The sequence below is a fragment of the Haemaphysalis longicornis genome, unplaced genomic scaffold, assembly GCF_048455015.1.
Source record: "Haemaphysalis longicornis isolate Haplotype H1 unplaced genomic scaffold, Haemaphysalis longicornis Haplotype H1 scaffold_8, whole genome shotgun sequence".
NCBI classification, from domain to species: domain Eukaryota; kingdom Metazoa; phylum Arthropoda; class Arachnida; order Ixodida; family Ixodidae; genus Haemaphysalis; species Haemaphysalis longicornis.
Window position 1 is genome coordinate 182503449 of NW_027526445.1, and position 25506 is coordinate 182528954.

General features: G+C 46.9%; 1 protein-coding gene across 1 annotated transcript in view; it reads left to right on the top strand.

Annotated features, from left to right (window-relative positions):
- Positions 1-25506, top strand: part of LOC144148606 (uncharacterized) — a 96738-nt gene that overhangs the window by 31627 nt on the left and 39605 nt on the right. The window contains exons 8-10 of the mRNA XM_077680115.1: positions 947-1140; positions 6435-6617; positions 23339-23422. Coding sequence (XP_077536241.1) covers positions 947-1140; positions 6435-6617; positions 23339-23422 — 461 coding nt within the window. The remainder of the gene's footprint in view (positions 1-946; positions 1141-6434; positions 6618-23338; positions 23423-25506) is intronic.

A 25506-nucleotide genomic window follows, 5' to 3' on the forward strand; every position in this document is an offset into this window, starting at 1 on the left:
GTAACTGGGTGACTTGCCCAATACATTTTTTTCAAGTTCGTCTATTGTTGAGCTCTGTGTACAAAATAAGCACTGTCAACGGGATAAAAGGGGCTTAGTCGCTATTAATGCTGGAGGGACATCACGTGCCAACGCGTTTTTGCGAAGCTGCACTAAAGGAAATACCTCGCATTAATCCGCACCTACTCCAATCGTGAAATTTTCGCATTTTTGGTGCAGGTTATACGCGCGAAAATACGGTATACGAACTAACTTGCACTGCGTGATTCGATTGCAGTATTGCTTGTCATCAGTTTTCCCAGATGGTGTTACCATACTCATTGATGGACCGTTGTCTGCCGTCGCTTTGCTTTTTGACCGTATTTGCACCTGGCTTGTTCTTGTTAGTGCAGAAAGTAACCGTTTCATGAAACATGGAACATCCTAGACAAATAGGGTCACGTAATACAACGTCGCTTAAACCAATCGGCCAGTGCGTGTAAGACAAGTCCAAAGCGGCGGACAGCTGTGCAGCTAAAACAAGCATAGGGCGCGCAGTACCAACTACAGTACGAATCAGTACTTCTATGTTTACGTGTGCTTTTGTAACTTCCACTGTTTATCCCACCATTCGTACTGCTATAAAAAGAATGTGCCCTAAATTTAAGCGCAAATAGCTCGTTCTGGTAGCTTATGAGCTCTGCCTAATTTGCGGTTGCTTTCACCGGCCTCCGCCAATCGCAGAGCTGCCTGGTATGACATCATAGGTTCTGTTGTGGGAAATGAGCTAGTGGGTCGCATGGCCATTTCTTTTTTTCCTCATTATGTAGCTTATTTGAGCGAAACGTATGTTAGAAGTGCTATGAGTATGATTCTAACGAGGCAATCTTTCGAACGAACCAAACTTGTATTTTTTCTTCATGGCTCCTTTAACTTTTGCTCGCGTCCGTGTGTCCCTTCCGTGCAGTGCCCATTGCCCAGGACCGCGTCCTCAGTCACATCCGGTCGCTCGGTCTGGAGCTGCCTGGTTCGCGGGCGCCGTCCTCTCCCGAGCGTCTCCTCACGCTGGCGGTCACCCTGGCCCAAGAGTTCGGTCTCTTTGCCGTGCTCACGGCCGAGCTAGACCGGGACCCCGAGGGGAAAGTCCAGCACATCGTGGCGGTGGGTTCGACTTGCACGTCCTCCGTCGCTATATTGATCGACGGTCACTTGACAACAGCAGCAATTTTATTGAGAAATTCACACAAATGAGTGCGATACTATGGAAAGCATATGAGGCAGTGGCGACTCCTCAGCTAATACCCGTGCCACACGTGCACGAAAAATGGCATTAAGTGCTTAATGCCTTAGGTTTTAATGCCATTAATTTGCTGCTACACGCAAAACTCTAATGTCATTCGCTCTAATGTCATTTTTGGTTTAAGGAGTTCCGCAAAACTCATTCGCCTTCATGAACACCTTAAATCTGCCTATTCTCGAACGCAATGAGCGCCTAATGAAACCAACGAAACTCTCAGTACCAGAGTATTGAAGTAGAAACGTAGCTGAACATCGAAATAAGACGTATCTTTTGTGCACTCTTGGTGGCGATGTTCTGCGGAAGACAAAGTTCACTAAGACAGCGGCAAAAGGCAAAACATCGTGTTACTCGTCGTGTTGAATTTTTTCGGACTTGGTTACTGCTGGCAGGTGACGGCAGCTGCAGAAGCCGCTTTAGAAACAGTTCACACCATTTTTAGAAAACACTATTTCTCATAACACCTTCTTTCACAAAAAACATTTTTAACCCTGGTAAGATGTTTTTCTATATGTTAAAAACTTCTAAAAAATGGGTGCATTTCTCTTTTTTTGGTCACTATCACTATCATGCCTAACACATATAATGCCTTTGCATTTGCGAGTGTAGCATGGCCCACCCAAATAATTCCATTCGGTGTCTTTAGGCCTTAAGCACTTAATATCATTTTTCTTGCACGTGTGGCACGGGTATAAGGCTAGTTCTTTTGAATTGCGCAAAGGTGTATTTTATATTCGTGGCCCCTTTAATGCAAAAGCATCAGTTAACTTGGTGTGGGTCGGAAATCCGGTGTCCTGCGTATGCAAGAAATGGCTGACATATTGGCTGGTTGCACATAGAGAGTAAAGGTACAGTTGGAAAAGAAAGTTTGGTAAATTTCGGTCTTAATGAGACTCGAACAGTGGGCCCTTGGAATGTAAGGCAAGGGTGCATACCCTAGGCCACCACAGCTCAGTGGCTCTCGCTGACTCAAGTTAAGCCTAAAATATGCATTGTGACTTTCGACTTAGAGAAGCGTGCACTAGGCATGACAGCATCCTTTTGGTAAACTAGAAAATGAGTGGTGATGTAGAAAAGAATGGAAACTTGGGCTAGCTGGTTGAAGCCTACAGCGTTAAGCAGGTCAACAAAAAGTTTTCACTAGAGTGCTGGTACTGACTTGACAGTGAAATCTATCTGGGTCAACATCTCCTTATTTACTGCAGCTAAGCATTGGCCAAATGGAGGGATATATGAACAGCATTTAGATGATAATAGCATGGGCAAGAACCTAATCATCAAACATGTTTTACATTGGGCCGCCTCGATTATAAGTCCTGGACCGTCCGCGAACTGCCCGGGATGCAATCTGGCGCTTGATCTTTTCATGTATCCCATGAAGCCTTCAGTCCGAGAGCAGTCCTCGGATGGCCTGCGGACTATCCAGGACTGTGTAATCGAGGATGCCCATAGTCTTCCATTCAATGTGTTCCGTATCTCCAACACAGTGCGCGACTACTGAAGAATGCAAGGGAGACAGATGGCTGATGAACTGACTGCATCCACAGGGATTTTATTATTGTGTTTTCAAGCGTATAACCCACGCCAAAACTGTGAAAATTTCAGGGGCGAAGTAGAGGTGCGGGTTATATGCGAGATATTTCCTTCAGTGCAGCTTCACGGCAATGCGCATTGTGTTGTGAGGGCCCTACAGCAGCAGTAACGACTGCGCCACTCTTATCCCACTGATAGTACCCATTTTTCACTCGCAGTTCAACAATATAATAATTACCTGAGCAAAAATATTGGGTAGGTCAGTGAGAGTTTTCTGTGAAGGAAAAGCGCCGTTTGAGTGAGTGCCAAGTGTGAGTGCCAGTACTCAAAAACACCATGAAAACACCGCTCCAACTGTGACGATAATAGGTTGATTTTGTTTGAAATTACGCGATGGCGTTTGTCGCGACACTGGTCTATTTACAGATGCATAATTTAATGTAAGCTGTTTCTAACGTTTACTTTTTTGCTGTATAAAATTGGCCGCGTATCTGTTCCTTTCGTTGCAAATGTCGTCAAAAGACGATAGTCCTTGTACAAATTTGCCAAGGCAATCCCCTCTTTGCTTTCCCGCTCACCTCTCATGCTGTTTCTGTTCCGTCGCGCTCATCTCAAGGTAAACGCACTAAACGTTTTCTCAAGGCGATTTGAGTTTCCCGCGTTCCACTGCGACAGGCGGGGTTCCTCGATGTCAGCGCTGCAGTACGGCGGAGACGCGAGTGAATCGATGCGGCTGACTTCAAGGTTTATAGAACCGCGTTGCCATGCTCCACGTGCGTTCCAAGGAGAATGTGAAACCTAGCTAGTGGAACCTTTCTTTGGTGCTGTCACGTGATTTCTAATATGCCGCGAGGAGGTGGCGCCGGCAACAGAACAGCAGGCGGCGGTTTTCTGCAGAAGATGTAGAATATCATTTGCTATCGAAAAACCAAGCATCCATGAATTTTTAATAAAGAAACACTGTAAATATCCCTTGTGTACTAATTTCCTGTCTTATATTTGCGTAATGTCTTGTTCTTGTTCAGCAAAGTTTTCAAGTATGAACATATAAACTGGGCTTAGACGTTTACATTTTGCTGTGAGTATATAAGACTACTGCGCAGTAACCATTTTACTTTGGCCGGGGGGCTGAATCGAGTTACAGACGGACAGACAGACATACAGACAGACGAAAATCTCTGGGTTTAAGTAGCCCAAGAAAGACTATCGTCTTTATTAATTGTATTTTGCATTCATACACGAATGGTAGGCGACGACACCTCTTGATGTTTCTTTGAATGGACCATTCAAAGTACAAAGAATTATTCTAATTCAAAGCACACATCAAGTGCCTTTATGCTGAATGGATGGCTGAAGGTCTCTGTGACTTAACGCCGACAGGCCACACTCATAGGCCTGATGTTGCGCTGCTTTGTAAGTGGGTCGTTAAGGCATGGGAGGCAATTCCAGGTGAGATGATCCTCAAGAGCTTTAATTAGGGCATGCCGCGTTGTAAACAGCATGGACAGAACTGAAGATCTTACGTACGACAGTGACAACTGCGGCTCAAGTGATAGCTCTAGCGAGAGCAGTGACAATAAGTGATTGTGGTTTAGGCCATGCAGAAAATGTATTCAATATGAAAAATATAGGCAAGTTTTTCTGCATCATCAAATGTGCCATATTGCTTTTGTAGCTTTGGTCCAGCCTTTCCTGTATAAAATGTGCGGGCAATATGCGCAGATATTTATTTTTCTTATTCGTGGACTGAAAGTGGGGTGCAAGTTATATGCAGGGACGGTTTATACGTGCGAAAATACAGTACATAGCTATTTTATGCATTCTCATATTTGGCCAGAAGCTGAGTGTCATGAAATATTGAAATAATTCTGATGCATGTTGTCATTACTATGATTATTGCCTGCTCCCCCACCCACAAAGAAGCATCCTTAAGATGGACAGCGACACACATTTCACTCTGTCACCCACTCCTTTGCGACTGCCTCTCAATGAAGAGGTGCTGTGATAGTACCATATTTAATCAGTTGTATGCAACCATGATTGTAACTTGAGCGGTCACTTCGTTTAATCCAGCAAGAAGAGTTATTGGTATGTAGTGGATGCCAGCTGCATCTTACCGGTACTCACCTACGGGGCAGAAACTTGGAGGCTCACTAAGAGGGTTCAACTTAAATTGAGAACGACTCAGCGGGCAATGGAGCGGAAAATGATAGGTGTAACATTAAGGGACAAGAAGAGAGCGGAGTGGGTCAGGGAGCAAACTGGTGTTAAAGACATATTAGTAGAAATTAAGAAGAAGAAATGGACGTGGGCAGGGCATGTAATGCGAAGGCAAGATAACCGCTGGTCATTAAGGGTAACAGAGTGGATCCCTAGAGAAGGCGAGCGTTGCAGGGGGCGGCAGAAAGTTAGATGGGCAGATGAGATCAAGAAGTTTGCGGGGATAAATTGGTCACAGTTAGCACAGGACCGAGGCAATTGGAGAATAATGGGAGAGGCCTTTGCCCTGCAGTGGGTGTAGATAGGCTGGTGATGATGATGATGATGATGATGAGTGGATGCAAATGGCCCTGTCACGTGTTGGCGACGTTGATTTCAGAGTGGCTAAAACTGAAGCCGCTGATCAGGATTGGGTCATCATTGACCTTTTTAGGCAACTTGATGGGGCATCAGTAGGGTCTAGTTGGGGCTGCGTAGATGGAGGGAAAGCGCCTAAACTTTGAACAGCGGGAACCGGGACCGGAAAGACAACACTTCGTCCTGTGCACTTCGTCCTGTGTTGTTCTCTTTTGGTCCTTGTTCCCACTGTTCAATTTTCAAGTGCCTTTATCTCCAGCTAGGCAACTTGAATTTTAGGATTTGATCGTAACGTGAGGGTTGACTTCACGTCGCAAAAATTTGAAAAAAGAAAAACTCGCGTTACAATCTGGTAAATATGGTACTACTCCTGACAATTCACTAACTCACCCTTCGTAACTCGCTTTTCACAACTTGGTTTGATGAGGCCATAAGCATGGTAACTACGTGTGTCATATGTCGTATGTTTTACACATGTACGTTGTACATACGTATGCTGCACGTATGTTCACTGCACATACCACATATGCGGTACGTCGTATGCATGTCGTACATACCGTGTTTTCTCGCGTATAACCCGCCCCTGCATATAACCCGCAGCCGGACTTAATGTCGACGAATAAAAAAAAATATATCCCCGCATATTGCCCGCATATTTTACACATAAAAGGATGAACCAAAGCTACTGCTCAAGTAACATTACACATTTGTTTATGCAAAAGAAATTACCCAGCTGACTACGTAACTGGGTGACTTGCCCAATACATTTTTTTCAAGTTCGTCTATTGTTGAGCTCTGTATACAAAATAAGCACTGTCAATGGGATAAAAGGGGCTTAGTCGCTATTAATGCTGGAGGGACATCACGTTCCAACGCGTTTTTGCGAAGCTGCACTAAAGGAAATACCTCGCATTATTCCGCACCTACTTCAATCCTGAAATGTTCGCATTTTTGGTGCGGGTTATACGCGCGAAAATACGTTACGTATGTACACAAGACCTTTCGACTGGTACTGCCTGAGGACGAAGGGGCGCTTGTGTGCGTGCAGGTGGATGAACCGGAGCTGGCCTGGGGCAGGATGAAGCCCCCCCTGGTGACCTCGCCGAACACCATTTACTGGAACATGCTGGTCCGTGCGGCCGAGCCACTTGCCGCTCTGCTTCTCAGTGACCCGGCACAAGTCAAGTCGGCTGCCGAAACCTTTGCCCGGATCACCATGGAAATGACCAACGTACGTGGGAAGGAGGGGGGGGGGTGGGAGGGGCGTAGAGTGTCGTACTAATTATATACTTGAGAGAGACCTGGCACCAGTGTCTAGTTGAGCCATGCTGAAGTGATTGTTTTGTCATGTACCAGGTAGGAACGTTCCACTTGTCCCTGGCCTCGTGGCTGAAAAGTTTCTCGTGGCTGCGAAAAAAACGTTATTGTGAATAATTACTTCAAAGTTGTTCAAATATGGAAAAAGATGAAGCTCCAAAAATATTTATTTGTCAGGGATAATTTATTTACTTATTTATTTATAAAATACTGCATGTCATAAAAAATGGCCCAAGCAGGAATGGGAGGGGGTACAACGATAATTATATGACCAATTACATAGTCGTACAGGTGTAGAGAAAGAAAAAAATAAAAAAACCCCAGACAGGTATACAAAATATTCACAAGTAACATAAATCACACTTTAAAGTAATTTTCCAGAGATTTTAGTACATTTCCAGACCCAAACATATGGTGCGGCAGTTCGTTCCAGTCTGTTATTGTGTGAGGGAAAAAAGAGTACTTAAAGGTGCTAGTGCATGCAAATATAGGTGTGAATTTGTAAGAATGGTATCCTGTAGTAGGATGTGAAGATAACGGTGTGAGGACGTGCGAAAGGTCTATGATGCTGTTTTTCCTGGATAGGTGAAAAAGAAATTTAAGTCTCGCTAGTCTCCTTTGGGATTCTAAAGTTGGAATTTTGTTATTAATTATTAGTCCTGCTCTATATTAGAGCTTCTAAATTAGTAATTTGGAAGCTCCATTCAAGATGAACAAGAAAAAGGAATGTTACTACTTTTGGTTGATCTTGGATTTTGCAGCAGGAAGAAGCAATGTGCTAGTCAAACCAAGTAGGCAAGTAACGTCGCTCACTGCTGTGGTGGTGCCCACGACGGTGCATGATTGCAGCGACAAATATATATATATATATATATATATATATATATAAAATTTTAACTTCATTAACCCTAGTAGAAAAAAGAGCCTAACCACACCCCTATGCCTCCTTTGGCGTTGTAGACTGCCGACTTATCTTTCTGTATTTCCTCAACGAGCCCCTCATTTTCTTACTATATTATTCTGCGAAAGCCTAGCGAGGGTCTCGGTTCCAGAAGCCTTGATGCCTAGGTAGCATAAGAGGGCTTCCCGCCAGTTACCCGCTCATGACAGGCTGTAGACGTTAGAGTCACGCCCCGGGGGTTTAAAAGAAGGTCCCCTTCTCCCCGTGTAGTCATAGTGGCGCTGGCTACCACCCTCAAGCGTCAGATACACTTCTAGTAAATATAAATAGCCCAGAAAGTGAAGGAGAACACAGTCGCCCAGATAGCCGAATTGGTAAGGCATTCGAGATCTAATCGAAAGGCGTGGGTTCGGTCCCCACTCTGAGCGCGTGTTTTTCTTTCTTTCTTTTTTCCGTATATTAAAAAAAAATGTTCACTTCATTAACGCTAGTAGAAAAAAGAGCCTAACCACACCCCTATGCCTCCTTTGGCGTTGTAGACTGCCGACTTATCTTTCTGTATATACATATATACATATATATATATAGAAATAAGGGTTGGCAGTTGAGAAAACCTCGGAAAGCAAAGGGGAGGATGTGGTAGATCATTGAAACAGATTAAGAATTTGGAAAGAAAGAAAGAAAGTGAAGAAAAAATGCCCGCCAGGTGGGATCCGAACCCACGACCTCCAGAAAACCGGTTTTCTGGAGGTCGTGGGTTCGGATCCCACCTGGCGGGCATTTTTTCTTCGCTTTCTTTCTTTCTTTCCAAATTCTTAATCTGTTTCAATGATCTACCACATCCTCCCCTTTGCTTTCCGAGGTTTTCTCGACTGCCAACCCTTATTTCTGTGTTATTTTCAACGAGCCCCTCATTTCCTATTCTGATTCGCTATATATATATATAAATATATATATATCAAGGTTGCAGTCGTCATTGCCAGTGCTATTCGGCTTTTTTTTTTTTTTTTTTTCGAAATATATATAATAGGGCCGAATGACGTGTGCTTGTCACGTTTCTTTGATTCATTGATAAATAAGCGAAAATATAAGTCGAGAAAAAATCCGCCGTTTTCCGGGAGCGGGACTCGAACCCACATCTCCGCATAACCGGTGCGGTGCGTTAACCAATTACGCTATCCCCACAGCGGCTTCTCTCTCGACTTTAAAGCGGGGGTTTTTTATATTTACAAGAGCTCTGAGGCCGGTCAACTAGCGCCGCCCCTCGACTACCGCGGGAGACGTAGAACGTCTTCTTTCCCAGCGGCCGCCACGTAGAACGTGGTCGGAGGTCGGGGTTAGCAATAGGCATATCCGAACTGCTGGAGCCAGTGCCTCGTAATGCATGTAGCAGAACAGAGAGATACGGGACGAGGGACTCGGTAAAGATACATATCAAGGTTGCAGTCGTCATTGCCAGTGCTATTCGGCTTTTTTTTTTTTTTTTTTCGAAATATATATAATAGGGCCGAATGACGTGTGCTTGTCACGTTTCTTTGATTCATTGATAAATAAGCGAAAATATAAGTCGAGAAAAAATCCGCCGTTTTCCGGGAGCGGGACTCGAACCCACATCTCCGCATAACCGGTGCGGTGCGTTAACCAATTACGCTATCCCCACAGCGGCTTCTCTCTCGACTTTAAAGCGGGGGTTTTTTATATTTACAAGAGCTCTGAGGCCGGTCAACTAGCGCCGCCCCTCGACTACCGCGGGAGACGTAGAACGTCTTCTTTCCCAGCGGCCGCCACGTAGAACGTGGTCGGAGGTCGGGGTTAGCAATTGGCATATCCGAACTGCTGGAGCCAGTGCCTCGTAATGCATGTAGCAGAACAGAGAGATACGGGACGAGGGACTCGGTAAAGATACATATCAAGGTTGCAGTCGTCATTGCCAGTGCTATTCGGCTTTTTTTTTTTTTTTTTTTTCGAAATATATATAATAGGGCCGAATGACGTGTGCTTGTCACGTTTCTTTGATTCATTGATAAATAAGCGAAAATATAAGTCGAGAAAAAATCCGCCGTTTTCCGGGAGCGGGACTCGAACCCACATCTCCGCATAACCGGTGCGGTGCGTTAACCAATTACGCTATCCCCACAGCGGCTTCTCTCTCGACTTTAAAGCGGGGGTTTTTTATATTTACAAGAGCTCTGAGGCCGGTCAACTAGCGCCGCCCCTCGACTACCGCGGGAGACGTAGAACGTCTTCTTTCCCAGCGGCCGCCACGTAGAACGTGGTCGGAGGTCGGGGTTAGCAATTGGCATATCCGAACTGCTGGAGCCAGTGCCTCGTAATGCATGTAGCAGAACAGAGAGATACGGGACGAGGGACTCGGTAAAGATACATATCAAGGTTGCAGTCGTCATTGCCAGTGCTATTCGGCTTTTTTTTTTTTTTTTTTTCGAAATATATATAATAGGGCCGAATGACGTGTGCTTGTCACGTTTCTTTGATTCATTGATAAATAAGCGAAAATATAAGTCGAGAAAAAATCCGCCGTTTTCCGGGAGCGGGACTCGAACCCACATCTCCGCATAACCGGTGCGGTGCGTTAACCAATTACGCTATCCCCACAGCGGCTTCTCTCTCGACTTTAAAGCGGGGGTTTTTTATATTTACAAGAGCTCTGAGGCCGGTCAACTAGCGCCGCCCCTCGACTACCGCGGGAGACGTAGAACGTCTTCTTTCCCAGCGGCCGCCACGTAGAACGTGGTCGGAGGTCGGGGTTAGCAATTGGCATATCCGAACTGCTGGAGCCAGTGCCTCGTAATGCATGTAGCAGAACAGAGAGATACGGGACGAGGGACTCGGTAAAGATACATATCAAGGTTGCAGTCGTCATTGCCAGTGCTATTCGGCTTTTTTTTTTTCGAAATATATATAATAGGGCCGAATGACGTGTGCTTGTCACGTTTCTTTGATTCATTGATAAATAAGCGAAAATATAAGTCGAGAAAAAATCCGCCGTTTTCCGGGAGCGGGACTCGAACCCACATCTCCGCATAACCGGTGCGGTGCGTTAACCAATTACGCTATCCCCACAGCGGCTTCTCTCTCGACTTTAAAGCGGGGGTTTTTTATATTTACAAGAGCTCTGAGGCCGGTCAACTAGCGCCGCCCCTCGACTACCGCGGGAGACGTAGAACGTCTTCTTTCCCAGCGGCCGCCACGTAGAACGTGGTCGGAGGTCGGGGTTAGCAATTGGCATATCCGAACTGCTGGAGCCAGTGCCTCGTAATGCATGTAGCAGAACAGAGAGATACGGGACGAGGGACTCGGTAAAGATACATATCAAGGTTGCAGTCGTCATTGCCAGTGCTATTCGGCTTTTTTTTTTTTTTTTTTTCGAAATATATATAATAGGGCCGAATGACGTGTGCTTGTCACGTTTCTTTGATTCATTGATAAATAAGCGAAAATATAAGTCGAGAAAAAATCCGCCGTTTTCCGGGAGCGGGACTCGAACCCACATCTCCGCATAACCGGTGCGGTGCGTTAACCAATTACGCTATCCCCACAGCGGCTTCTCTCTCGACTTTAAAGCGGGGGTTTTTTATATTTACAAGAGCTCTGAGGCCGGTCAACTAGCGCCGCCCCTCGACTACCGCGGGAGACGTAGAACGTCTTCTTTCCCAGCGGCCGCCACGTAGAACGTGGTCGGAGGTCGGGGTTAGCAATTGGCATATCCGAACTGCTGGAGCCAGTGCCTCGTAATGCATGTAGCAGAACAGAGAGATACGGGACGAGGGACTCGGTAAAGATACATATCAAGGTTGCAGTCGTCATTGCCAGTGCTATTCGGCTTTTTTTTTTTTTTTTTTTTTCGAAATATATATAATAGGGCCGAATGATGTGTGCTTGTCACGTTTCTTTGATTCATTGATAAATAAGCGAAAATATAAGTCGAGAAAAAATCCGCCGTTTTCCGGGAGCGGGACTCGAACCCACATCTCCGCATAACCGGTGCGGTGCGTTAACCAATTACGCTATCCCCACAGCGGCTTCTCTCTCGACTTTAAAGCGGGGGTTTTTTATATTTACAAGAGCTCTGAGGCCGGTCAACTAGCGCCGCCCCTCGACTACCGCGGGAGACGTAGAACGTCTTCTTTCCCAGCGGCCGCCACGTAGAACGTGGTCGGAGGTCGGGGTTAGCAATTGGCATATCCGAACTGCTGGAGCCAGTGCCTCGTAATGCATGTAGCAGAACAGAGAGATACGGGACGAGGGACTCGGTAAAGATACATATCAAGGTTGCAGTCGTCATTTCCAGTGCTATTCGGCTTTTTTTTTTTTTTTTTTTTCGAAATATATATAATAGGGCCGAATGACGTGTGCTTGTCACGTTTCTTTGATTCATTGATAAATAAGCGAAAATATAAGTCGAGAAAAAATCCGCCGTTTTCCGGGAGCGGGACTCGAACCCACATCTCCGCATAACCGGTGCGGTGCGTTAACCAATTACGCTATCCCCACAGCGGCTTCTCTCTCGACTTTAAAGCGGGGGTTTTTTATATTTACAAGAGCTCTGAGGCCGGTCAACTAGCGCCGCCCCTCGACTACCGCGGGAGACGTAGAACGTCTTCTTTCCCAGCGGCCGCCACGTAGAACGTGGTCGGAGGTCGGGGTTAGCAATTGGCATATCCGAACTGCTGGAGCCAGTGCCTCGTAATGCATGTAGCAGAACAGAGAGATACGGGACGAGGGACTCGGTAAAGATACATATCAAGGTTGCAGTCGTCATTGCCAGTGCTATTCGGCTTTTTTTTTTTTTTTTTTCGAAATATATATAATAGGGCCGAATGACGTGTGCTTGTCACGTTTCTTTGATTCATTGATAAATAAGCGAAAATATAAGTCGAGAAAAAATCCGCCGTTTTCCGGGAGCGGGACTCGAACCCACATCTCCGCATAACCGGTGCGGTGCGTTAACCAATTACGCTATCCCCACAGCGGCTTCTCTCTCGACTTTAAAGCGGGGGTTTTTTATATTTACAAGAGCTCTGAGGCCGGTCAACTAGCGCCGCCCCTCGACTACCGCGGGAGACGTAGAACGTCTTCTTTCCCAGCGGCCGCCACGTAGAACGTGGTCGGAGGTCGGGGTTAGCAATTGGCATATCCGAACTGCTGGAGCCAGTGCCTCGTAATGCATGTAGCAGAACAGAGAGATACGGGACGAGGGACTCGGTAAAGATACATATCAAGGTTGCAGTCGTCATTGCCAGTGCTATTCGGCTTTTTTTTTTTTTTTTTTCGAAATATATATAATAGGGCCGAATGACGTGTGCTTGTCACGTTTCTTTGATTCATTGATAAATAAGCGAAAATATAAGTCGAGAAAAAATCCGCCGTTTTCCGGGAGCGGGACTCGAACCCACATCTCCGCATAACCGGTGCGGTGCGTTAACCAATTACGCTATCCCCACAGCGGCTTCTCTCTCGACTTTAAAGCGGGGGTTTTTTATATTTACAAGAGCTCTGAGGCCGGTCAACTAGCGCCGCCCCTCGACTACCGCGGGAGACGTAGAACGTCTTCTTTCCCAGCGGCCGCCACGTAGAACGTGGTCGGAGGTCGGGGTTAGCAATTGGCATATCCGAACTGCTGGAGCCAGTGCCTCGTAATGCATGTAGCAGAACAGAGAGATACGGGACGAGGGACTCGGTAAAGATACATATCAAGGTTGCAGTCGTCATTGCCAGTGCTATTCGGCTTTTTTTTTTTTTTTTTTTCGAAATATATATAATAGGGCCGAATGACGTGTGCTTGTCACGTTTCTTTGATTCATTGATAAATAAGCGAAAATATAAGTCGAGAAAAAATCCGCCGTTTTCCGGGAGCGGGACTCGAACCCACATCTCCGCATAACCGGTGCGGTGCGTTAACCAATTACGCTATCCCCACAGCGGCTTCTCTCTCGACTTTAAAGCGGGGGTTTTTTATATTTACAAGAGCTCTGAGGCCGGTCAACTAGCGCCGCCCCTCGACTACCGCGGGAGACGTAGAACGTCTTCTTTCCCAGCGGCCGCCACGTAGAACGTGGTCGGAGGTCGGGGTTAGCAATTGGCATATCCGAACTGCTGGAGCCAGTGCCTCGTAATGCATGTAGCAGAACAGAGAGATACGGGACGAGGGACTCGGTAAAGATACATATCAAGGTTGCAGTCGTCATTGCCAGTGCTATTCGGCTTTTTTTTTTTTTTTTTTCGAAATATATATAATAGGGCCGAATGACGTGTGCTTGTCACGTTTCTTTGATTCATTGATAAATAAGCGAAAATATAAGTCGAGAAAAAATCCGCCGTTTTCCGGGAGCGGGACTCGAACCCACATCTCCGCATAACCGGTGCGGTGCGTTAACCAATTACGCTATCCCCACAGCGGCTTCTCTCTCGACTTTAAAGCGGGGGTTTTTTATATTTACAAGAGCTCTGAGGCCGGTCAACTAGCGCCGCCCCTCGACTACCGCGGGAGACGTAGAACGTCTTCTTTCCCAGCGGCCGCCACGTAGAACGTGGTCGGAGGTCGGGGTTAGCAATTGGCATATCCGAACTGCTGGAGCCAGTGCCTCGTAATGCATGTAGCAGAACAGAGAGATACGGGACGAGGGACTCGGTAAAGATACATATCAAGGTTGCAGTCGTCATTGCCAGTGCTATTCGGCTTTTTTTTTTTTTTTTTTTCGAAATATATATAATAGGGCCGAATGACGTGTGCTTGTCACGTTTCTTTGATTCATTGATAAATAAGCGAAAATATAAGTCGAGAAAAAATCCGCCGTTTTCCGGGAGCGGGACTCGAACCCACATCTCCGCATAACCGGTGCGGTGCGTTAACCAATTACGCTATCCCCACAGCGGCTTCTCTCTCGACTTTAAAGCGGGGGTTTTTTATATTTACAAGAGCTCTGAGGCCGGTCAACTAGCGCCGCCCCTCGACTACCGCGGGAGACGTAGAACGTCTTCTTTCCCAGCGGCCGCCACGTAGAACGTGGTCGGAGGTCGGGGTTAGCAATTGGCATATCCGAACTGCTGGAGCCAGTGCCTCGTAATGCATGTAGCAGAACAGAGAGATACGGGACGAGGGACTCGGTAAAGATACATATCAAGGTTGCAGTCGTCATTGCCAGTGCTATTCGGCTTTTTTTTTTTTTTTTTTCGAAATATATATAATAGGGCCGAATGACGTGTGCTTGTCACGTTTCTTTGATTCATTGATAAATAAGCGAAAATATAAGTCGAGAAAAAATCCGCCGTTTTCCGGGAGCGGGACTCGAACCCACATCTCCGCATAACCGGTGCGGTGCGTTAACCAATTACGCTATCCCCACAGCGGCTTCTCTCTCGACTTTAAAGCGGGGGTTTTTTATATTTACAAGAGCTCTGAGGCCGGTCAACTAGCGCCGCCCCTCGACTACCGCGGGAGACGTAGAACGTCTTCTTTCCCAGCGGCCGCCACGTAGAACGTGGTCGGAGGTCGGGGTTAGCAATTGGCATATCCGAACTGCTGGAGCCAGTGCCTCGTAATGCATGTAGCAGAACAGAGAGATACGGGACGAGGGACTCGGTAAAGATACATATCAAGGTTGCAGTCGTCATTGCCAGTGCTATTCGGCTTTTTTTTTTTTTTTCGAAATATATATAATAGGGCCGAATGACGTGTGCTTGTCACGTTTCTTTGATTCATTGATAAATAAGCGAAAATATAAGTCGAGAAAAAATCCGCCGTTTTCCGGGAGCGGGACTCGAACCCACATCTCCGCATAACCGGTGCGGTGCGTTAACCAATTACGCTATCCCCACAGCGGCTTCTCTCTCGACTTTAAAGCGGGGGTTTTTTATATTTACAAGAGCTCTGAGGCCGGTCAACTAGCGCCGCCCCTCGACTACCGCGGGAGACGTAGAACGTCTTCTTTCCCAGCGGCCGCCACGTAGAACGTGGTCGGAGGTCGGGGTTAGCAATTGGCATATCCGAACTGCTGGAGCCAGTGCCTCGTAATGCATGTAGCAGAACAGAGAGATACGGGACGAGGGACTCGGTAAAGATACATATCAAGGTTGCAGTCGTCATTGCCAGTGCTATTCGGCTTTTTTTTTTTTTTTTTTTTTTTCGAAATATATATAATAGGGCCGAATGACGTGTGCTTGTCACGTTTCTTTGATTCATTGATAAATAAGCGAAAATATAAGTCGAGAAAAAATCCGCCGTTTTCCGGGAGCGGGACTCGAACCCACATCTCCGCATAACCGGTGCGGTGCGTTAACCAATTACGCTATCCCCACAGCGGCTTCTCTCTCGACTTTAAAGCGGGGGTTTTTTATATTTACAAGAGCTCTGAGGCCGGTCAACTAGCGCCGCCCCTCGACTACCGCGGGAGACGTAGAACGTCTTCTTTCCCAGCGGCCGCCACGTAGAACGTGGTCGGAGGTCGGGGTTAGCAATTGGCATATCCGAACTGCTGGAGCCAGTGCCTCGTAATGCATGTAGCAGAACAGAGAGATACGGGACGAGGGACTCGGTAAAGATACATATCAAGGTTGCAGTCGTCATTGCCAGTGCTATTCGGCTTTTTTTTTTTTTTTTTTCGAAATATATATAATAGGGCCGAATGACGTGTGCTTGTCACGTTTCTTTGATTCATTGATAAATAAGCGAAAATATAAGTCGAGAAAAAATCCGCCGTTTTCCGGGAGCGGGACTCGAACCCACATCTCCGCATAACCGGTGCGGTGCGTTAACCAATTACGCTATCCCCACAGCGGCTTCTCTCTCGACTTTAAAGCGGGGGTTTTTTATATTTACAAGAGCTCTGAGGCCGGTCAACTAGCGCCGCCCCTCGACTACCGCGGGAGACGTAGAACGTCTTCTTTCCCAGCGGCCGCCACGTAGAACGTGGTCGGAGGTCGGGGTTAGCAATTGGCATATCCGAACTGCTGGAGCCAGTGCCTCGTAATGCATGTAGCAGAACAGAGAGATACGGGACGAGGGACTCGGTAAAGATACATATCAAGGTTGCAGTCGTCATTGCCAGTGCTATTCGGCTTTTTTTTTTTTTTTTTTCGAAATATATATAATAGGGCCGAATGACGTGTGCTTGTCACGTTTCTTTGATTCATTGATAAATAAGCGAAAATATAAGTCGAGAAAAAATCCGCCGTTTTCCGGGAGCGGGACTCGAACCCACATCTCCGCATAACCGGTGCGGTGCGTTAACCAATTACGCTATCCCCACAGCGGCTTCTCTCTCGACTTTAAAGCGGGGGTTTTTTATATTTACAAGAGCTCTGAGGCCGGTCAACTAGCGCCGCCCCTCGAAATATAAAAAACCCCCGCTTTAAAGTCGAGAGAGAAGCCGCTGTGGGGATAGCGTAATTGGTTAACGCACCGCACCGGTTATGCGGAGATGTGGGTTCGAGTCCCGCTCCCGGAAAACGGCGGATTTTTTCTCGACTTATATTTTCGCTGATTTATCAATGAATCAAAGAAACGTGACAAGCACACGTCATTCGGCCCTATTATATATATTTCGAAAAAAAAAAAAAAAAAAAAGCCGAATAGCACTGGCAATGACGACTGCAACCTTGATATGTATCTTTACCGAGTCCCTCGTCCCGTATCTCTCTGTTCTGCTACATGCATTACGAGGCACTGGCTCCAGCAGTTCGGATATGCCAATTGCTAACCCCGACCTCCGACCACGTTCTACGTGGCGGCCGCTGGGAAAGAAGACGTTCTACGTCTCCCGCGGTAGTCGAGGGGCGGCGCTAGTTGACCGGCCTCAGAGCTCTTGTAAATATAAAAAACCCCCGCTTTAAAGTCGAGAGAGAAGCCGCTGTGGGGATAGCGTAATTGGTTAACGCACCGCACCGGTTATGCGGAGATGTGGGTTCGAGTCCCGCTCCCGGAAAACGGCGGATTTTTTCTCGACTTATATTTTCGCTTATTTATCAATGAATCAAAGAAACGTGACAAGCACACGTCATTCGGCCCTATTATATATATTTCGAAAAAAAAAAAAAAAAAAGCCGAATAGCACTGGCAATGACGACTGCAACCTTGATATGTATCTTTACCGAGTCCCTCGTCCCGTATCTCTCTGTTCTGCTACATGCATTACGAGGCACTGGCTCCAGCAGTTCGGATATGCCAATTGCTAACCCCGACCTCCGACCACGTTCTACGTGGCGGCCGCTGGGAAAGAAGACGTTCTACGTCTCCCGCGGTAGTCGAGGGGCGGCGCTAGTTGACCGGCCTCAGAGCTCTTGTAAATATAAAAAACCCCCGCTTTAAAGTCGAGAGAGAAGCCGCTGTGGGGATAGCGTAATTGGTTAACGCACCGCACCGGTTATGCGGAGATGTGGGTTCGAGTCCCGCTCCCGGAAAACGGCGGATTTTTTCTCGACTTATATTTTCGCTTATTTATCAATGAATCAAAGAAACGTGACAAGCACACGTCATTCGGCCCTATTATATATATTTCGAAAAAAAAAAAAAAAAAAAAAAAAAAGCCGAATAGCACTGGCAATGACGACTGCAACCTTGATATGTATCTTTACCGAGTCCCTCGTCCCGTATCTCTCTGTTCTGCTACATGCATTACGAGGCACTGGCTCCAGCAGTTCGGATATGCCAATTGCTAACCCCGACCTCCGACCACGTTCTACGTGGCGGCCGCTGGGAAAGAAGACGTTCTACGTCTCCCGCGGTAGTCGAGGGGCGGCGCTAGTTGACCGGCCTCAGAGCTCTTGTAAATATAAAAAACCCCCGCTTTAAAGTCGAGAGAGAAGCCGCTGTGGGGATAGCGTAATTGGTTAACGCACCGCACCGGTTATGCGGAGATGTGGGTTCGAGTCCCGCTCCCGGAAAACGGCGGATTTTTTCTCGACTTATATTTTCGCTTATTTATCAATGAATCAAAGAAACGTGACAAGCACACGTCATTCGGCCCTATTATATATATTTCGAAAAAAAAAAAAAAAAAAAGCCGAATAGCACTGGCAATGACGACTGCAACCTTGATATGTATCTTTACCGAGTCCCTCGTCCCGTATCTCTCTGTTCTGCTACATGCATTACGAGGCACTGGCTCCAGCAGTTCGGATATGCCAATTGCTAACCCCGACCTCCGACCACGTTCTACGTGGCGGCCGCTGGGAAAGAAGACGTTCTACGTCTCCCGCGGTAGTCGAGGGGCGGCGCTAGTTGACCGGCCTCAGAGCTCTTGTAAATATAAAAAACCCCCGCTTTAAAGTCGAGAGAGAAGCCGCTGTGGGGATAGCGTAATTGGTTAACGCACCGCACCGGTTATGCGGAGATGTGGGTTCGAGTCCCGCTCCCGGAAAACGGCGGATTTTTTCTCGACTTATATTTTCGCTTATTTATCAATGAATCAAAGAAACGTGACAAGCACACGTCATTCGGCCCTATTATATATATTTCGAAAAAAAAAAAAAAAAAAAAAAAAAGCCGAATAGCACTGGCAATGACGACTGCAACCTTGATATGTATCTTTACCGAGTCCCTCGTCCCGTATCTCTCTGTTCTGCTACATGCATTACGAGGCACTGGCTCCAGCAGTTCGGATATGCCAATTGCTAACCCCGACCTCCGACCACGTTCTACGTGGCGGCCGCTGGGAAAGAAGACGTTCTACGTCTCCCGCGGTAGTCGAGGGGCGGCGCTAGTTGACCGGCCTCAGAGCTCTTGTAAATATAAAAAACCCCCGCTTTAAAGTCGAGAGAGAAGCCGCTGTGGGGATAGCGTAATTGGTTAACGCACCGCACCGGTTATGCGGAGATGTGGGTTCGAGTCCCGCTCCCGGAAAACGGCGGATTTTTTCTCGACTTATATTTTCGCTTATTTATCAATGAATCAAAGAAACGTGACAAGCACACGTCATTCGGCCCTATTATATATATTTCGAAAAAAAAAAAAAAAGCCGAATAGCACTGGCAATGACGACTGCAACCTTGATATGTATCTTTACCGAGTCCCTCGTCCCGTATCTCTCTGTTCTGCTACATGCATTACGAGGCACTGGCTCCAGCAGTTCGGATATGCCAATTGCTAACCCCGACCTCCGACCACGTTCTACGTGGCGGCCGCTGGGAAAGAAGACGTTCTACGTCTCCCGCGGTAGTCGAGGGGCGGCGCTAGTTGACCGGCCTCAGAGCTCTTGTAAATATAAAAAACCCCCGCTTTAAAGTCGAGAGAGAAGCCGCTGTGGGGATAGCGTAATTGGTTAACGCACCGCACCGGTTATGCGGAGATGTGGGTTCGAGTCCCGCTCCCGGAAAACGGCGGATTTTTTCTCGACTTATATTTTCGCTTATTTATCAATGAATCAAAGAAACGTGACAAGCACACGTCATTCGGCCCTATTATATATATTTCGAAAAAAAAAAAAAAAAAAAAAAAGCCGAATAGCACTGGCAATGACGACTGCAACCTTGATATGTATCTTTACCGAGTCCCTCGTCCCGTATCTCTCTGTTCTGCTACATGCATTACGAGGCACTGGCTCCAGCAGTTCGGATATGCCAATTGCTAACCCCGACCTCCGACCACGTTCTACGTGGCGGCCGCTGGGAAAGAAGACGTTCTACGTCTCCCGCGGTAGTCGAGGGGCGGCGCTAGTTGACCGGCCTCAGAGCTCTTGTAAATATAAAAAACCCCCGCTTTAAAGTCGAGAGAGAAGCCGCTGTGGGGATAGCGTAATTGGTTAACGCACCGCACCGGTTATGCGGAGATGTGGGTTCGAGTCCCGCTCCCGGAAAACGGCGGATTTTTTCTCGACTTATATTTTCGCTTATTTATCAATGAATCAAAGAAACGTGACAAGCACACGTCATTCGGCCCTATTATATATATTTCGAAAAAAAAAAAAAAGCCGAATAGCACTGGCAATGACGACTGCAACCTTGATATGTATCTTTACCGAGTCCCTCGTCCCGTATCTCTCTGTTCTGCTACATGCATTACGAGGCACTGGCTCCAGCAGTTCGGATATGCCAATTGCTAACCCCGACCTCCGACCACGTTCTACGTGGCGGCCGCTGGGAAAGAAGACGTTCTACGTCTCCCGCGGTAGTCGAGGGGCGGCGCTAGTTGACCGGCCTCAGAGCTCTTGTAAATATAAAAAACCCCCGCTTTAAAGTCGAGAGAGAAGCCGCTGTGGGGATAGCGTAATTGGTTAACGCACCGCACCGGTTATGCGGAGATGTGGGTTCGAGTCCCGCTCCCGGAAAACGGCGGATTTTTTCTCGACTTATATTTTCGCTTATTTATCAATGAATCAAAGAAACGTGACAAGCACACGTCATTCGGCCCTATTATATATATTTCGAAAAAAAAAAAAAAAAGCCGAATAGCACTGGCAATGACGACTGCAACCTTGATATGTATCTTTACCGAGTCCCTCGTCCCGTATCTCTCTGTTCTGCTACATGCATTACGAGGCACTGGCTCCAGCAGTTCGGATATGCCAATTGCTAACCCCGACCTCCGACCACGTTCTACGTGGCGGCCGCTGGGAAAGAAGACGTTCTACGTCTCCCGCGGTAGTCGAGGGGCGGCGCTAGTTGACCGGCCTCAGAGCTCTTGTAAATATAAAAAACCCCCGCTTTAAAGTCGAGAGAGAAGCCGCTGTGGGGATAGCGTAATTGGTTAACGCACCGCACCGGTTATGCGGAGATGTGGGTTCGAGTCCCGCTCCCGGAAAACGGCGGATTTTTTCTCGACTTATATTTTCGCTTATTTATCAATGAATCAAAGAAACGTGACAAGCACACGTCATTCGGCCCTATTATATATATTTCGAAAAAAAAAAAAAAAAAAAAAGCCGAATAGCACTGGCAATGACGACTGCAACCTTGATATGTATCTTTACCGAGTCCCTCGTCCCGTATCTCTCTGTTCTGCTACATGCATTACGAGGCACTGGCTCCAGCAGTTCGGATATGCCAATTGCTAACCCCGACCTCCGACCACGTTCTACGTGGCGGCCGCTGGGAAAGAAGACGTTCTACGTCTCCCGCGGTAGTCGAGGGGCGGCGCTAGTTGACCGGCCTCAGAGCTCTTGTAAATATAAAAAACCCCCGCTTTAAAGTCGAGAGAGAAGCCGCTGTGGGGATAGCGTAATTGGTTAACGCACCGCACCGGTTATGCGGAGATGTGGGTTCGAGTCCCGCTCCCGGAAAACGGCGGATTTTTTCTCGACTTATATTTTCGCTTATTTATCAATGAATCAAAGAAACGTGACAAGCACACGTCATTCGGCCCTATTATATATGTTTCGAAAAAAAAAAAAAAAAAAAAAGCCGAATAGCACTGGCAATGACGACTGCAACCTTGATATGTATCTTTACCGAGTCCCTCGTCCCGTATCTCTCTGTTCTGCTACATGCATTACGAGGCACTGGCTCCAGCAGTTCGGATATGCCAATTGCTAACCCCGACCTCCGACCACGTTCTACGTGGCGGCCGCTGGGAAAGAAGACGTTCTACGTCTCCCGCGGTAGTCGAGGGGCGGCGCTAGTTGACCGGCCTCAGAGCTCTTGTAAATATAAAAAACCCCCGCTTTAAAGTCGAGAGAGAAGCCGCTGTGGGGATAGCGTAATTGGTTAACGCACCGCACCGGTTATGCGGAGATGTGGGTTCGAGTCCCGCTCCCGGAAAACGGCGGATTTTTTCTCGACTTATATTTTCGCTTATTTATCAATGAATCAAAGAAACGTGACAAGCACACGTCATTCGGCCCTATTATATATATTTCGAAAAAAAAAAAAAAAAGCCGAATAGCACTGGCAATGACGACTGCAACCTTGATATGTATCTTTACCGAGTCCCTCGTCCCGTATCTCTCTATAAATATATATATATATATATAACACAGAAATAAGGGTTGGCAGTCAAGAACACCTCGGAAGAACACCTCGCACCAGACCGGTATTCTGGAGGTCGTGGGTTCGGATCCCACCTGGCGGGCATTTTTTCTTCGCTTTCTTTCTTTCTTTCCAAATTCTTTATCTGTTTCAATGAGCTAACACAACCTCCCCTTTGCTTTCCGAGGTGTTCTTGACTGCCAACCCTTATTTCTGTGTTATTTCTACGAGTCCCTCATTTCCTATTCTGATTCGCTACATATATATATATATATATATATATATATAATGCACAAAAGTATATTAGTATTAGTATGACATATGGCTCGGCCAGCGTAACATGTGTCGGATGGTGGTGCCAGGGTGGTTTCTCTTCGTCCCTGTATACGTTCTAGGGAGATGGTGTAGTGCTGTTGGCAGGCTTTAGCCTGGAGCATGTTGCATGTATCTTATAAAATGGGCAGTGGGCAGGCTTCGTGGTTTTTTGCGTGGTGCATGTCGGGTGGAGAAAGCAAGATGCTGCGCAACCTTGCTGCAGCAAAGCTAACTTATACTTATGCTGGTGTTGGAGGAGGTTTTTCGAGGGCTTTGCGTACCCCCGAAGTGCTCCCTCGTGTTATTTTGCGGGGTATCAAAGTCCCGCTAAAGAACTGCTGTTTCAAGAAGGGCTTTTTTGACGTGTGATAATAAATTAAAATGAAAGCCTTCCCTTTGATGCCAATAATTTTATGCTTGGTAGCGCAGCTTCTCATCGTATTAAAATGTGCAAAGTGGTTCCTGCTTGTGTCCCAAGGCCCGCATGAATTGTTCTCCTCCAGGCCTCAGTGGCGCATCGACACCTCTCGGACCGAATGGGCAACTTTGAAGTGCGCAGCTACCAGGAACTCAACAAGCTGCACCCGGTAACCCTCCCTCCCTCCCTCCCTCCCTCCCTCCCTCTGTGTTTCTCTCCCTCTCCCCATCTCTCTCCCTCCCCCTCTCTCGCTCTTTCTCTGTCGCTCCCACTCTGTCTGTCTCTCTTTCCCTCCCCCTCTTGCTCTTTCTCTGTTCCTTCCTCTCTGTCTGTCTCTCTCCCTCCCTCTCTCTCTCTCTCTCTTCCCCCTCCCTATCTCTCTCTGTGCTTCTCTCTCCCCCTATCTCCCCCTCTCTCTTCCTCCCTCCGCCTCTCTCGCTCTTTCTCTGTTCCTCCCTCTCTGTCTCGCTATCTCTCTCTGTGCTTCTCTACCCTTCCCTCCCTCCCTCCCTCCCTCCCTCCCTCCCTCCCTCCCCATCTCTCGCTCTTTCTCTGTCCCTCCCTCTCTGTCTGTCTCTCTCCCTCTCTCTGTCTCTCCCTTTCTCTCTCTCCCATCCCTATCTCTCTCCCTCTCTCTCTCTCTCCCACCCTCCCACCCCTATCTCTCTGTCTCTTTCTCTCCCTCCCTCTCTCTCTCCCTCCCCCCCTGTCTCTCTCTCTCTCTTTCTCTCTATTGTAGCATAGCAATCAGTTTACTCCCCACTTAACTTGAGGGGAAGATCGAGTGTACTTGTGAGGAGTGTGTGTGCACCTGCTACCTGCAATTACATTCTGCACTCTTACCAATCCTTTTGAATTCAAAAATGCCATTCCTTTTAGGAAGTAGATATATTGCCGGCAGCAGGCCCCTTGGCTGACAGGGATATTTTGCCGGCATTGTCTCCTGATTAGGGTTGTACAGGCTTACTTCATTGGGACTGGTATTTCTGCCTCCGAGGATGGCAATACTTAGAAAAACAGCGCTAAAAACGATACGATGTGAAGGAAAGACACAACACTGCTTTTATTCTCTTCGTATCGTTTTTTAGCACTGTTTTTCTGAATAGCATCATGCATCAACTAGCCCGTCTCAGTTCAGTCGTTCAGTTCGATAGCACAACCATGAGTGGTAGTGGGGTGCATTGGTAGCACCTCTGGTTTCTGATCGAGTAGTCGCTGGTTCGATCCCGATTTCTTCAGTCTTGTATTTTATTTTTATAAAATTTGTTCTTTGTGTGGTATAACATCATACTGATCCGTTAAATTCAAGACCTGCGTTTATGGGTTGGGTTGGGTAAGATTAGGTTAGGTTACGTTAGGTAAAGTTAGGTTAAGACCTGCGTTAATGGTTTGGGTTATACCCCTGCTACACGTGCGTTTTAATGACTTTTGAACCGAACATTATTTGACTGAAATGCCACCTTTGAGCTGCTACACAACGTTTTTCAAAGGCATTTGGTTGAAATGGCATTTGATTCGAAGGAGCACTGCCAACAACCTTTGAGGCTCTCAGTGGCCTTTGAAATGTCAACGCTCGTACTCTGAAGTGCAGTTTCTGCACGCCGTAATTACAAAAACAATTATCTTGGTTTTTAAAGTGCGTGATCTTACCCATTTTTCACTTGTTTTTGTTTTCTCTCACTCGCTCTGCGATTACGAGGTAAATTGGTACTCTGAACACCGGCGGTGTGAAAAAAGAAAAAAAAATTGCCAGTTTTGTGCACGTTTGTATAGGTTGTTATCAATTTTATCACTAATATTTGTTGTTGACTCGTTTTAACTCTAAATTTTTTGTCGAGAACGACACAGGGCTGTAGTGGTGACATTAAAACATGGTGGGTGAACGCGGAAACTTTTAACTGGCTTTTAAAATTTTGGGGTGTAGATCGGCGGAACTCCTTCCAGTTCGAATGGAATTTGACTGAAATAAACACTCGTGTAGTACAGGTATTACGTTAGAATTGGTTAGGCTCGATGTTAGCTTCAAATGCGCATGAATAAAGCATGCTCGAAAAAACAATGCAGCAGCGCGGGAGATGTTAACTTGCTGGCAGGATGGTCACATGGTCACTACCAGCCAGTGGTGGCGTAGTGCCACCAACATTTCGTGCGGCCTAGTTTGCAAGCTGCTGGCACAATAGACAGTTCCTTACCTTTAATCAGGGTTCACATGCCAATTTTTAAACTTTGAAAGTCCCTGAATTGGAAAAGCTT